The sequence below is a fragment of the Loxodonta africana genome, chromosome 3 (assembly GCF_030014295.1).
Source record: "Loxodonta africana isolate mLoxAfr1 chromosome 3, mLoxAfr1.hap2, whole genome shotgun sequence".
Classification (NCBI taxonomy): domain Eukaryota; kingdom Metazoa; phylum Chordata; class Mammalia; order Proboscidea; family Elephantidae; genus Loxodonta; species Loxodonta africana.
The window spans coordinates 159512258-159527101 of record NC_087344.1 but is presented as its reverse complement, the minus strand read 5'-3'; the positions used below and the strand labels follow the sequence as shown (position 1 = coordinate 159527101).

Here is a 14844-nt window from a genome sequence, read left to right as displayed (position 1 = left end):
TAAAATCTGGCAATACCTTTCTACTTTTTCAAACCAGTTCTTGAATATATTTCAGGAAAAATAGATGCATTAGCTTGACATGAAGAAAAATAACTAGAAATTACTTTGGCACTTAGAACTGGCAGCCTAAGGATCAGAATTTGAAGTTTGCTGCTCAGACATCTCTTGGGCTACTTCTTCCTAAAACTACCACTGACATTAACAGATACACAGTTGTTGGAAGGACAGTGTTAGAGCCTTTTTGGTGGATTTGAGAAGTTCTGTAAATGTGGTCAATAGGGTAGTTGGTTATACAGTAGCCATGTGTCTTAGACTGTGTTCTCTAGAGAAGCAAAATCAGTAAAGAAGCAAAATCAGTAAAACGTATAAATGTATATATAGAGAGGTTTATATCAAGGAAATGGCTCACGTGGTTTTAGAGGCTGGAATGTCCCAAGTTCATGGGTCAGAATAGAGGCTTCTCCTGATTTACATAGCTGCTGCAAACCCAAGATTGGCAGGTCAGAGAGTAGGGCTCTTGCTTACAGGCTTCAAAGATCAATGAATGCCAAGATTGGCAGGCAAGACCGCAGGTAAGCTGCTAGCTCAATTCCCAAAACCAGAGGTCAGACTAACGGGAGCCAGCTGCAGGATCCAGAGCAACCAGAAGCACACGAGCCTTGCCAGAACGTCCCTTATTTTTGATGCAGGCCACATGCCAAAGGAAGCTCCCTTTCAACTGATTGGCTACTCAGTTCAGAGCCCATCGTGGAGGCGATCACATTATATCAAATCTCATCATGGAAGTGATCACAACATCATATGACTGCCAGACTTCATCGTAACTGCCAAACCACTGAGAATCATGACCCAGCCAAGTTGACATACAACCTTAACCATCACACCAGGATTAGCCCTTTTTTAATGATTAAGCACCAGACGTATCAGTATAAAGCTAAACGTCTTGACCATATAAGCAAACTAGCAGAAATTGAGGTGCAGGATAATCAAGGCCAAAGTTGCAGGCCATATTTTAAAGCATGAAAACCCCAAAGCAAACACTAAGAACATAAAAAACAAAAAAAGTTTGAACTTCAAAGCATCAAAAACGAGTACAGTTGGCCTTGTTTATTGGCCGTTGTAGAGAAGGAATAATATCTCTGTGGCAAATACATCCCCATCTTTTCTAGGAAAAACTTGATCTCAGATATTTAATTTATTTTTGTATCTGGAAAAGTGTCGCCACAGGCATTCCTTATGAGTGTGAAATTCCACCACAGAACTATCCATGTATTCAAAATAAATTAATTTTTTACAAAACAAAAATTTGTCCTTTGAATACCAGAACATTTAATATCTTTTATGTGAAACTTTAAAATATACTCTTTGCTTTCCTGTGGAGAACTTAGCATGATTTAATCTTCTTTGATGACACAGGCCATACTTTATAATAGGGTTTGGTAATTGAAGGCCTTGAAGAGGTTGAATAATGTTTGGAGGAGGTAATACTAGAGGAAGTGAGGTAAAAGACTAAGGAGTGCTGATCTGAGTAAGTGGGATGCTCATAATTGAGGTTTTAGAGGTGATACATTTATTGAGGACAACAAGGTCTAGGATAGAGGCTCTCAACCTGGGTACCTAAGAGAATCACTGGAGAACTTAACAATATACCAATGCCTGGGCCCTACCCCAGTATTCTCAGAGATGTAGGATCCTTACAGCTTTTGACTTCACCATCCCTCATTTGTGGCCCTCTTCGTTATGGTCCAAAATGGAGCTCCATCATTTACATTGACATTCTAAGCAGTGGCATAGTGGAAAGGAAGAAGGAACAAAGGGCAAATCAGCTGTCTCTTGTAGTAAGTTCCTGGAAGCTGCCACATGATACTTCTGCTTACATCCCATTGCCCAGAACCTGGCTGTAAGGGAGATTGGGATATTTAGTCTTCATTCTGCATAGTCGTATGCCCAGCTAAAATTCTATTATTATGGAAGAAGGGATATTTTAAAACAAGCTAGCTTCTCTACCACAGAAGGGTAGTGGGTTATATAGTCTGATAATACGACCTTTGGAGAAGCTGGTGGTTTTGAAGATTGAAAGTGCTAGTGGGGAACAAGAAAGGTATCTCTTCCACACCAGCTTCTCAGGTCCATGGGTGGAAAAGGGGAAGCAGCCTCCAGTTGAGAAGGATGCAGTTCACTGAGTGATTTCTTTGGGGGACAACCACGTATCAGGGCAAGAAGGGAAAATACAGAGAAGTTAAGAATATACTTGAGGCTAATGAGTGGGGGCTAGCCAGACCGAGAGAGACCACCTGGGTGCCGAGTGCTAACTAAGCCTCATGAGGTATGATGTAATCTATCAGTGGTGCAGCTGATAAGAGCCCTGAACATGGAGGCTCAGAGGAGCTTCCTGGTTAGTGACCATGCATAGGAGAGGGTAGCACATCCTTTTTTGGGACATGGAACCCTCTGTACTGTGACCCCTCCCAGACCTCACCCTACATATTTCTTTGTATTCTTTTTTAATATATATTAAAGCAATTTTTGCAGGTATGGTATTTCCCTTGAACTCTAAGCCATTCCAGCTAATTATAGGACCCAAAGGAATAGCAGGGGCTGGCTAGTGTGAAGTGGGGGGAGTCATATGGACTCCTGAGCTTGTGGCTGGTACCCTGAGGGGGGTAGAGAAAAACCTCAAATTTAGTACTGACCGGTCTGAAGTGGAGGGAGTCATGTGGACTCCCAAGTTTGTGGTTGGTATCTGCTGATCTAGCCCCAGGTAGCTAGGGTCAGAGCAAGGGACTGCGTGTGGGCAACTGGGGTCTGAACTGAACAGGGAAGGGAAGCCGAGATTTCCATAGGACTCAGTCGGCATGTGGAATGGGATTTGTTATCTGCCACACAGTCTGGTGTCAGGAGTGGTGATCTAAGTCTACCCGGACTGATATACATAACTTGGCATCTCCTCATGGATGTTTTATAGGCATCTCAACCTACCTCCACATTCCCAAAACAGAACTATTGGTTTCCCACCGCATGCCTGACATCCCTCGCAGCCTTCTTCATCTCAGTAAATATCACCACCATCCACTAAGTTGCTGAAGTTAAAAACCTAAGTGAAGTCCTTGGTTCTCCTTTTCCCTCTTCCTTCCACCACATCCAATCAGCAAGTCGTTCAGTCCTGCCTCCAAAGTACATCCCAAGCCCACATAATTCTCTCCATCACCACTGCTTCCATCCTTGCCCAAGCCACCATTATCTCCCACCTGCACTATTGCAGTAACCTCCCTACTCCCACTTTTTCTTGTCATAATTCAATCTCTAGGAGTGGCAGAGTAGTCTTTAAAAATATAAATCTAGTAATTCAGTGCCTTCCCTTCGCACTAGAATGAAATCCCAACTCCTTACCATGGCCCAGGTATGTGATCTGATGCCTGCCCGCCTCTCTGACCTTATTTTGTACCCCCTGCTAGAGACACACTGCGTGTCTTCACTTGGGACCTTTGCACTTATTCTCCTGTTCCCTGGACAGCATTTCATCATTGGTTACTTCTCATCACCCAGGTTGCACATGTCACCTCCCCAGAGATGCTTGCTTTAATGTAGTTCCCTCCTATCTCCCTGTGTGTTTACTTGTCTGTTGTCTGCCCTATTCCACTGGAACTAATATACTCCATGAGAGCAGGGACCACGTCTACCTTGCTCATCTCTGTAGTCCCAGTGCTTAGAATAGTTAACAACCTCTAGTAGAAACAAAACAAATAGTTGTTGACTGCCTGAATAAAAAATGTTTGGAACCTAGTTTAGTTTTTTGTCATATCATTTCCATTGTTATCTCGTTGTAATTATGACTGCCACCAAGAGTAATGACTTCCTGATTACTATTTCTAAGAGCAGTAACTTTCTAGTTTACTACTTCTAATCCATGAGGGGCTAGGAAAACCTGTTAACTAGCCTTGTTAAAGAATTGCATGTGAAGAATGGGAGAATTCAGAAGTAAAGCACAACATTAGCAAGGGGGCATTGTGCTTGCCACCTCCTGATCTCTGAGTCTTTTCTTTGCTAAGAGATGTCCAGTAGCTGTCTTGCCCAGGTCTTTATCAATCTAGTCTTGCAGGAAATACAAGGGAAGAAGAGAAGTTGGATGATCTTTAACCAACAATGACTGGTTGTCAAAATATGGGAGAAGGAGTGGTCTGAAAGGTAGAGAAGGGGCAACTGAGAAGGGTACCTTCTTGCAAGTTCTCGATGAAAAGTGGCTCCTGATAAATGTGTCTTCACTGGCTCTAGGGAAAGGGGCTGGGAAGGGTGAAGATGAGTGTTCTCTTGGTCTGCGAGGTTACTTCTGTAAGATCACCTTAATACATTTCCAGACAAGATTTTAGATAATGGTGTTTTAAGCAGAGGATTATTGCTTTCCTTTTAAGTTAATAAGTTGCCCTAAAGTAGAAGATAATTACACTCAAAGATTTTAAACCCATTAATTCATTGCCTCATATGTCAGGGAAATGGAAATGGATGGGAAACGACCCCTCCTCTCAAGAAACACAGGGGCTTAGGATGAAGGCTATAGTCAACAGATTTGTAAACAATTAGCTATTATATACTGTTTCCAGGACTGTTAAAAAATATGTGTAGGATACTAAGGAAGTACATTGTAATAATGATTTCTCATGCTTCTGAAGAGAAAATCTCCGTGGATGTTGCCCAAGGTGGATGCTACACTGAATTTTGGTCATTAGTGGGTCATGAGGTAAAGAAGTTCCTGTGTACAAGCTTTTGTTGTACATTTGGTTTTTTAAAAGCTATGTCAATACATCCATCTTTTCTGTGACCTAAATGTCTCCTATTTTTTCTTCCTCTAGTGGTTTCTAATTGCCAACAGATCTTACAAAGTCAGTGCAGCGAGCTCATTTTTCTTCAGTGGTGTATTTGTTGGCGTTATCTCGTTTGGTCAACTTTCAGATCGCTTCGGAAGGAAAAAAGTCTATCTTGCAGGTAATCTCCTATAGTGTTCATGAACTGAGTAAGAGGCCTTACTTCCTTAAGGTTCTCAGGGAACTAAATAAGGAGGACTCTTAGCTCTACTCTGACAACCATGAGGTCACCGTGAGCTGGAGTCGACTTCACAGCTACTGGCTTAGTGGTTAAGAGCTCGTTTGCTAACCAAAAGGTCAGCAGTTCAAATCTACCAGCTCCTCCTTAGAAATCCTGTGGGACAGTTCTTCTTTGTCCTAGAGGGTCACAGTGAGTCAGAATCGACAGCAATGGGTTTTTTGGGTTTTTTTTTGGTATTTGTTTAAGGTTCTCAGGAAATTGCCACTTGGACACAGAGCTGATTTTTATCACATTGAGAAGAGCCCAAACTGCAACAGAGTTCCTCCTGGCCAAGCATATGTTAGTGGCCAGCACACCTGGTCAAGGCCAGATATTTGCATTGTATACTTTTCATAAATGGTGGTGCTTCCTGCAACCTCCAAACTCCAATTTATGTCTTGTTTCTAAGGAGAAAAGTCAAAGATAGAGACAGTCTACTAGATCCATTTCCTTATATCCCTCTGTGTGGATTCATTGCAAATGAGCTCTGCAGGGCTCGGCATAGTTTTCTCAACAAGCTAAGTGTGAGCTAGGATTTTTCAAGTTCTGGCATTATAATGAATAACTGAAAACGGTGATGGGCGGAAATCGACTTGTAACAAAGAAAGAACATCTCAATTTTTCTTTATAGTTTTTAAGAGAAACTTTAAAATAAAAAACTAGCTCAGAAAATTTAAATTTGCAAAGGTTCATCTTTCCAAAGTAATGAATATTATTTATTACTTTCATCAAATGCTGTTTTGCCTCTGGATAATGAATACTGTTCTTTTCTTGCTAGGTTTTGCTCTTGACATCTTATTTGCTATTGCAAATGGATTTTCCCCATCATACGAATTCTTCGCAATAACTCGCTTTCTGGTGGGCGTGATGAATGGAGGAATGTCGCTGGTGGCTTTTGTCTTGCTAAACGAGTGTGTGGGCACCGCCTACTGGGCACTGGCAGGTACTGCATTCGTAAATCCACGCAGATCTGGAGATGGTGAGCAGCTTCAGAAAACCTCGTAGGGAGCCTTTTTAACCCTAGAGTCTGAAAATGCATTTGGATCCGAGTGGCTCTATGCAACAGTTAGACTTGTTTTTCTGAGTTTGTTTTATATGACTGTGAATGAGTCATGTTATTCACACTCTTCTGTTAAAAGTCTCCCCTGGTGTCTACCTCAGAGATGGTGGGCTTATGACCTCAGGGGTTGCCTGTAGATAATTGTGGAGAATGATTTTCCCAGGAGGGCATTGACTGCCTTTTACCTTAACCTGAAAGAGAGTCCTGGTATAGGAAATAAGGAGAAACTCCTTTTTTGTAGCCTTCTTATTATATTTTATTAAATCCTTGTTTCATTGCCCTTTCTGGTTTTTTATAGTTTTCTTTACGACAGGAGATAGTATTTTTGTAGCATTTCTTTACTGGTTCTTACATTCCCAAGTTGAACCCATATTTTATATTATTTTTAGCTATCCTGTAGTGTTGTCGAGAACTGCGTATGTAGTTCATTAATTTTATTATGTATGCAGTTCTTGAGAAGATTGAGAAATGATAGGGCCGATGATGGGCCAAGTGAAGGATTGGTTTATTCCAAGTGCAATGGGGAGCCAGAGGGGAGTATTAAATAGAGGTGTGATGTGATCTTATATACAGACCCTGGTAGGTGAACAGAGAACAGATTATAGAGGAGTGAGTATAGAAATAGAGGGATCATTCTGGAGACTGTTGTGGTTGGCCACATGAAACCTGATGGTGGCTTACACAAGGTAGAAATCAGTAGAGAGAGAGGAAAGAGGGTGCACTGGAGCTGGAATTTAATGGGACCATGACTTAGTAAAGGATCAACAATGACAAGAAGCCCTAATCTTAGAGGCCAGGTGTATTTGATGCACAGTAATGCATCCATGGACACCCTCGTGGCATAGTGGTTAAGTGCTATGGCTGCTAACCAAAAGGTCGGCAGTTTGAGTCCACCAGGTGCTGTTTGGAAACTCAATGGGGCAGTTCTGCTCTGTCCTATAGGGTTGCAATGAGTCGGAATTGACTCATCGGTAATGGGTTTGGCTTGGTTTTGTTTAATGCAACCATGATAGCATTGATTATCTTAGATTTGCAGGAAAACCCCACTGTCCCCATTCCCTTACTTATCAAACCACGTGTTCTGATTTGGAGTTCTGAAAAGAGGGTCCCTGAAGCTGTCACTTCAGCTCTCCTTTTTGGTTCCCCCTTTTCCTTGCTAGGGCCAGCAGTATGCAAGTCCTCATTTTTTGTTAGTGATAATCTATGGACAGGAATCAAAACATTTGTTTTACAGGATTGCTTGTTATAGACAGTTTTTGTTAAAAAATGAACAAAGTCCTATTGCTGTGGGAGACCCACAACAATGGTTCTTCCATAGAAGAAAGATGTGACAGAGAAACGGTACAGGATGCTGGCTTTCCAATCAGTCAGACCTAGGGCCAAGTCTCGGCCCTGCTGTAGGCACCCCTCTATCCTTAGCTTCACTTCGCCTCCCTGAGCTATTTCCTCACTTCGGTGTAAGGCTGATAACAGCACATGCTTTCAGGGACGATGTAAAACACTTAATGCTCACTAAACAGTAGCTGTTATTCCTGGGTGGTACAGGTGGTTGATGTGCTTGGCTGCTAACCAAAAGGTTGGAGATTCTAGCCCACTAAGGGATACCTTGGAAGAAAGCCCAGTTGATCTACTTCCAAAAAACCAGCCATTGAAAACCCTACGGAGCACAGTTCCACTCTGACACACATGGGGTCTCCGTGGGTCAGAATCAACTCGACAGCAAGCGGTTTTATTATTACTGCTAGTGGCGATAGTAGCAGTTATAGAAAGAACTTCAGAGGTATAGAATTTGCAGATACATTGGACAAGCCAGTGGAGTTTAGTACACATCTAAGTTTTTATTTAAAAAAATACAGGATTTTTTTTTGCAATCCCAAGATTGATATTTTTCCCATCAGTGTGCTGACAAAAATCTGTACTTCATGGAGCTTGTATTCTATTTGAGAAAGACAGACAAGAAACAAGTGCTTATAAATATATGTCTGATGGTGATAAATAGAGAATGACGATAGGGAGAACTGCTGAGTGAACTGTGATTAAAAATAGAGATTTTAGGGACAACCTCTGTGATAAACTCCTTGTATTGCAATAACCTCATGACCCAACAACCCTGTCCCCCACATATGGCAAAAAAAACTTCCAAGACTCGGCCAGAGGTTCAGGCAGATATTTGTACAATGTCCAATGCAGAAAGCATTTGAGTGGGCCCTTAAAATTCATTGTGTCCACACGTGATTTCCATTTTTCATCTGTTGTTCCTCTATTTTTGACTCATTTGCTGACTGTCTTCTAGTTTTATCATCTGCTGTGTGATATTTGTGTAGATCTTTCTTTTCTGCTCTGCCCCTTACACTTGCCAGGGTAGGGCTGACATCTTACAAGGAAGGAATTGGCTCTATGACTTGGGTCGGAAATGGTGCTACAGATGGTGCTTTCCCCAGTAACAGGTCTCTTTTTTCTTGAATTAGGATCCATTGGTGGCCTGTTCTTTGCAGTTGGCATTGCCCAGTATGCCCTGTTAGGATACTTCATCCGCTCCTGGAGGACCCTTGCCGTTCTGGTTAACCTGCAGGGAACAGTGGTCTTCCTCTTGTCTTTGTAAGTAGCTTTTCCTTTTAGAGTTTTTTCATGTACTAAGTGGAAGGAATGTCTTAAGAGGATGTAGGTCAATGAGCAGCGTTATTCCCTTTCAGGAGCTTGCCTGAACTGACTTTGGTGAAGAACTAAATTCTGCAAGTGCTCCAATGCTTGGCAGCTCCTGGGAAGAGGAGATGCTTAATTAATTCAAAATGCAGGTATCCCTTGTTTAAAGTAACCTCTCAGTAGACTGCATTTTAACCTCCAGATTGTTGGTGTAGGGGACTAATTTCTTTTTTAACCCAAATCCTCAAGCTTAAAGAGCTTTAGGCTGCATCAGGTCACACGCTAGGCGTGATATTAATAGAACAATATATTCATATTCGATGTGTGGCAGTTATTCATCCTGTAGAAAAGTATCATTTCTGGAACTCTAAAGGTAGGCACAGGAAGATTCTCAGATGTGGGGGAAGTCCTAGTAGAGATTAGACTCAGAGTTACAACAGGACGAATCCCTGGTCAGAGCAGGGCTCTACAGAGGGCTCACCTAAGATGTTCCACCGTGGGGCTATAAAACACCCAGGGTTACAACGTGAGCCACCAACCTAGGCCCATCTCACCAGACGTTTTTAACGTGGCTCATGAAGGGTTTTTCTCCTCTGAGGTATCAGACCTCTTATTTTAATCATTAAAATCTTTGGGATAAAGAAAATGTTCAGCCAATGGTGTCTACTTTTTTACTCTGCTGTATAGTGAGGGATACCTGTAGTAGTGCTTTGATTCAGATAATTCTTAAATTTATTAGCTCTTTAGTTCAGATTCTGCTCATTGAGATTTGGTGGTGGGCTGAACTGAAGTTTGTTTTCATGCTGTCTTTGAAAGCAAGGGCATTGCTAGGTGAGAAAGTGAATATAGCAGAAATAGTTAACCTGTATTAAAAAAAATTTATTAAATGCCTATAGGTATATGAATTGGAGTGAGGTAGTTTTATTAGAAAGGACAACTGACAATATTTTGTTAGTTTATGTATTATAAATATTTGGAAGTAATATATGGGTACCTAGTATTTTATTTTTTTAGTATACTACTTTGAGTTAATGAGCATTCCTTTAAGTAGCTGTTGAATAAATGAATTTTCAAGTATTTAGTACATCTCATGCTTCTCAATGCCATCTGAATCTCATTTCTCCTTCAGTAGCAGTGTGGTTTTAGTGGATAATCCAAGCCATTCTGCTTTTCTCTTTCCAAATTGTAGTCTGAGTTTATTACAGCTCAGTGCTAGGAAATGCCATGAAAAACAGAAAATGGAAAAGACACCATAAATGTTAAATAGGTACATACTCCATAATTCCATTAGTGAAAGGCTCCCCATTTTATCTTTCCTGATTTTCTACTGCCCCCTTTTACTTACCCTGTGTTCTAGGCAAACTAAGCTGCTTGTTGTTCACAGTGGGCACCTTATGCTTTTCTGCTTCCAGGCCCCCTCCTCATGCTGTGTCTGCCCTTTTAACACCCTTTTCCCCATTTCCTCTTAGTTAGTACTCAGCCTTCTCAGTTAGCTCAATGCTGCCCCCTCCATAAAGCCTTTCCTGATCATACCGCCAGCTACAGATTATTCTCTTTCTTTCCTGAAATTCCATAGCACTTAACCCAGACCCTTCGAGTGGTGCTCCTATTTCTGCCTCAGACTGAAGCCATCTCTCTTTCTAAACAGAGAACTCTGCCGCAGCAGGCTGTGTTTTCCCTTTGTGACACTTCCCCTAACACCAAAGCCCAGGGTCTTCCACAGTAGATGCTTTGTGCCCACTGGATGAATGTTGGCCCCAAAACATTTTGAAATACCGTTAGAATAAGCCTATCAGTAACACAAGAAAAAGTCACATGATTTTAGAGTCAACCCTTGTTTTTTCCTACCAGGAATATTCTTTCATAGCTGTAAAATTCTTCATTTTCACCTTACTTGATTTGAGTAGTTTTATTTTCTAAAATTCGGTACCTCCTTAACTGACAAAGATTTACCACATTAAAGATATTCAGAGACCATTTTTAAGCAGGGCAGATTGTTAAGTGAGCCTTGTGGCTTCTGAAGGTGACCGTGGAGTTTTATGGAGGGCGGCATGTCTTAGAAAGTTCAGAGGCCTGCTTTTTCCTTTAAAAATGTGTTTTGTTTGCATAATAAGCACAGGCTAGAACTTGTAGCACCAAATCGGTCCGTTGGCAGGCAGGTGAGCCTTTGTATCAGTAGGCTTATTGGCCTTGTCAAAATGAGGAGAAATATGAAGTTCAAAGTTTGCACAATCAAGACAGCTCTTTCCCAAGTGGAAATCGTTTTATCAACTCATCAGAGCCACATTTCCAAAACCTGGATAGCTCTCAAATATCACCTTTAAAAAAATTTACCTCAAAAATTTTAAGGTAATTTTGGTCACTTATAGTTTTGAAAACACAGGGTAGCTTAAAAGGAGGGGAAATGGCTGACATTACCCAAAAATACTGACTGTTGATATCTCGGTATATTTTCTTCTTGGCTGTCTTCTACTGCTCCTAATCCTCCTCAGTTTTAATTTTTATGGTCATATACTTTCTAGAGTGTTTTCTTCACTTATTTTTCTGTCCAAAGTGTATCTTTAGTTGCCACGAGTCAGCAACTAACAGCAACAACAGTATAGCTGCCTATTGTATTAATGGAAACACTGGTGGCATAGTGGTCAAGAGCTATGGCTTCTAACTAAAAGATCGGCAGTTCGAATCCACCAGGCGCTCCTTGGAAACCCTATGGGACAGTTCTACCCTGTCCTGTAGGGTTACCATGAATCATAATCAACTCAATGGCAATGGGTTTTGTTTTTTGTTGTATTAATGTAATATACTTTCTTACTAAAAGTCATTTTTTTTGTATTGTTAGACCCTGGTTACTTTATACTCCTTCATTTTTGTAAAGTATCTCTTCAGTGAATATCCTTGAAATAAAAAAATAAAAATAAATTGTATATATATTCATCACCGGTAGTCTTCTTTTAATTTTTTTTTTTCAAATTTGTATTTAGACTTAATCAGATAATTTTACATAGTCCTCCTGTGACCCACAGTGATTTGAGCCTCTTGATCCAATTGACAATGGGCAGACCTAACTTTCAACACGATAACTCTTTTACTTGATTCTTCCCTTCAGTGGCAGTAATGGTCATCAGATGACAATCAAGAGTAATAAAGGGATTTTTCAGGATGTCATAGATGGCCTTTGTTCCTGGGTTTGTTGTCGAACAAATGTGCATGAGTATTTCCTCCTTACTAGCAAAACTCCTGGGAAAAATCCTGCCTTTTTGTTTCCATTGTCTTCCCACTCGGCTATCACAGTGCTTTGTACAAAATGTATAAGCGCTCTGTAAGTGGTCATTGGTGGACTGGCTGTACATTAAGGTTCCAAATTGTATAGAGTTTATTGCCATTTCAGTATGCTACTTAAAGGCACAGCGAATTCTAAAAGACATGTTAAATAGCCAATATTATTTATCCAGGTTTTGATTTAAGAGCCCTGGTGGCACAGCGGTTAAGTGCTGGGTTGCTAACAGAAAGGTCAGTGGTTCAAACCCACCGGCAGCTTTTCAGGAGAAGGATGTATCAGTCTGCTTCTGTAAAGATTTTCAGCTTTGGAAACCCTATGGGGGCAGTTCTGCTCTGTCCTATAGGGGTCGCTATGAGTTAGAATCGACTCAACCTCAGTGGGTTTGGATTTTTTGGGAAGTTTTATGCAGATGAGGTCATACTAGATCAAAAGATACTTCATGTGTTTAGTAAATAAAGTTTCCATGTTCCTGTCATAGTTTGTCTTCAAAAGCCCTCTAAAACTGCATGCAGAACTGTGAAGAAATGAAAGGATAGATAACATCTAAGTCTTGACGCTTTGAAGATAGCAGTGGCAATATAAATGCTTGACACTTTGTAGTTATATTAGAAAATAACCTTTATTGTAACTAGAAGTTAACCAGAAGATACCTGTCTTAGTTATCTACTGCTGCTATAACAGAAATACCACAATACAACAGAAATTTATTTTCTCACAGTTGGGAGGCTAGAAGTCCGAATTCAGGGTGCTGGCTCCAGGGGAAGGCTTTTTCCCTGTGTCGGCTCTGGGGGAAGGTCCCTCTTCCTGGGTGATCCTCATGTGGCTTGGCACCTGTCTTCCCCTATCTCTGCCTGCTTCTCTATGCCTAATCTGCTCTTTTATATCTGAAAAGAGATTGACTTAAGACACACCGTATGCTATTACTGTCTAATTTTCATAATAAAATCCATTCCCAAATGGAATTATAACCACTGGTATAAACCAAAACAAACAAGCAAACAAACCCATTGCTGTTGAGTCAACTCTGACTTGTAGCAACCCTGTAGGACAGTAGAGCTGCCCCATAGGGTTTCTAAGGATCAGCTGGTGGATTCGAACTGCTGAGCTCTTAACCATTGGGCTACCAGGGCTCCATCACTGGTATGGGGGTTAGGATTTATAATACATATTTTTTGGGGGGGGAGTGGGGGGCATAGTTCAATGCATAACAATACCTTTTATTCTTCACGGTCTTTGGGGATTGGGAAGTATCCTCAGAGTATAATAAAGCTGGTATGTCAAGGTGATTTGAGTATTTTGATACTCAGAAGTAAACATTCAAAAGTGATGATTCAGTGGTAGAATTATCGCCTTCCATGTGGGGGACCTGGGTTCAGTTCCCAGCCAGTGCAACTCAAAACAGCCACCACTTGTCTGTCCGCAGAGGCTTGCTTGTTGCTGTGATGCTAAACAGGTTTCAGTGGAGCTTCCAGACTATGGCAGACGAGGAGTAAAGGCCTGGCAATCTGCTTGTGAAAATCAGCCACAACAGTCCAGTCCTGTTGTATGTGGGGTCACCATGAGTCGGGGCCAACTTGATGGCACCTAAGAACGTGGTAACACTCAAAAGTACCCAAGATGTGATAAACGCTGTTTAATTTTTTTGTGTAATCTTGATATACTCCCTGTTGTTGTTGTGTGTTGCTGAGTCAATTCTGACTCATAGCAGCCCTACAGGACAGAGTAGAACTGCCCCATAGAGATTCCAACGCTGTAAATCTTTATGGAAGCAAACTGTCAAATCTTCTTCCCACAGAGCAGCTGGTGGGTTTGAACCGCCAACTTTTCGGTTAGAGCCAAGCACTTTAACTACTGTGCCACCAGAGCGCCTATATAATCCCTACCTCCTGAATCACCACTATTTTTTAAAATTTATTTTTTATGATAATGAAGATTTGTATTTTCTTTGTGAGACTTTTTTGGAACTTAAAACCAGTGTGTTTAAGGTGTGATTCTGACGACACTCAGCTAGGATTTACAGCCATATCTTTAACCTGTGAATTTATGAGGAACTCATTTACTCAGTATTATAGACTTAGTAACTTGCCATTCAGATACCAAATTTTTAAACTTTAAACTTCAAGAAATAAATTTTTTTTTTGGCCACTATTGAAAACATATTCTTGGTTTTTTATGCATAAAGCTGGCCACTGTTTAATGTTGACACATGGTTGAAAGTAGCCCTCTCTGTCTGACACACATCATTGAGAAAGTCAAGCTGCAGCCTAACTGGGATCCACTTGTGGTGAGAGAATCCTCATACTGAGTAGGTGTTTTTTTCTCCTTCCTCTGAATATACAGCCTTTAATGACATCTCTTTCAGATTCATTCCTGAATCACCTCGTTGGTTATACTCCCAGGGTCGACTGAGTGAGGCTGAAGAGGCTCTGTACCTCATTGCCAGGAGGAACCGCAAGCTCAAGTGCACCTTCTCCTTAACACACCCGGCTGACAGGAGCTACAAGGAGACTGGAAGTTTCCTGGACCTGTTTCGTTATCGTATCCTCTTGGGGCACACTCTGATCCTGATGTTCACCTGGTAATTATGTATACGGGGTACTTTACTGATCTTCAACAGCCCAGGTTGCTAGAGGTATTGATGGCCTGTTCCTTCGTCAGAGTTACGGGAAAATTTACCTCTTTTGTGATCATGAGGTGGTTTTCCCAGAAACAAAGCCCTCCTTTAGTACCTGGTGTTGTGCGTGCCTGAGGCCAGAGTTGATGGTCCCTGTTCAGTAGGTTT

The 14844-nt window shown here is 41.3% G+C and overlaps 1 protein-coding gene across 3 annotated transcripts in view; it reads left to right on the top strand.

The window, feature by feature from the left end:
• Positions 1-14844, top strand: part of SLC22A15 (solute carrier family 22 member 15) — an 87071-nt gene that overhangs the window by 31096 nt on the left and 41131 nt on the right. For 2 of the 3 annotated variants that reach the window (XM_064282376.1, XM_064282377.1), the window contains exons 3-6: positions 4848-4980; positions 5858-6058; positions 8608-8737; positions 14425-14640. In XM_064282376.1, the coding sequence (XP_064138446.1) occupies positions 4848-4980; positions 5858-6058; positions 8608-8737; positions 14425-14640 (680 nt within the window). The remainder of the gene's footprint in view (positions 1-4847; positions 4981-5857; positions 6059-8607; positions 8738-14424; positions 14641-14844) is intronic. The other variant, XM_023547502.2, reaches the window with a different exon arrangement.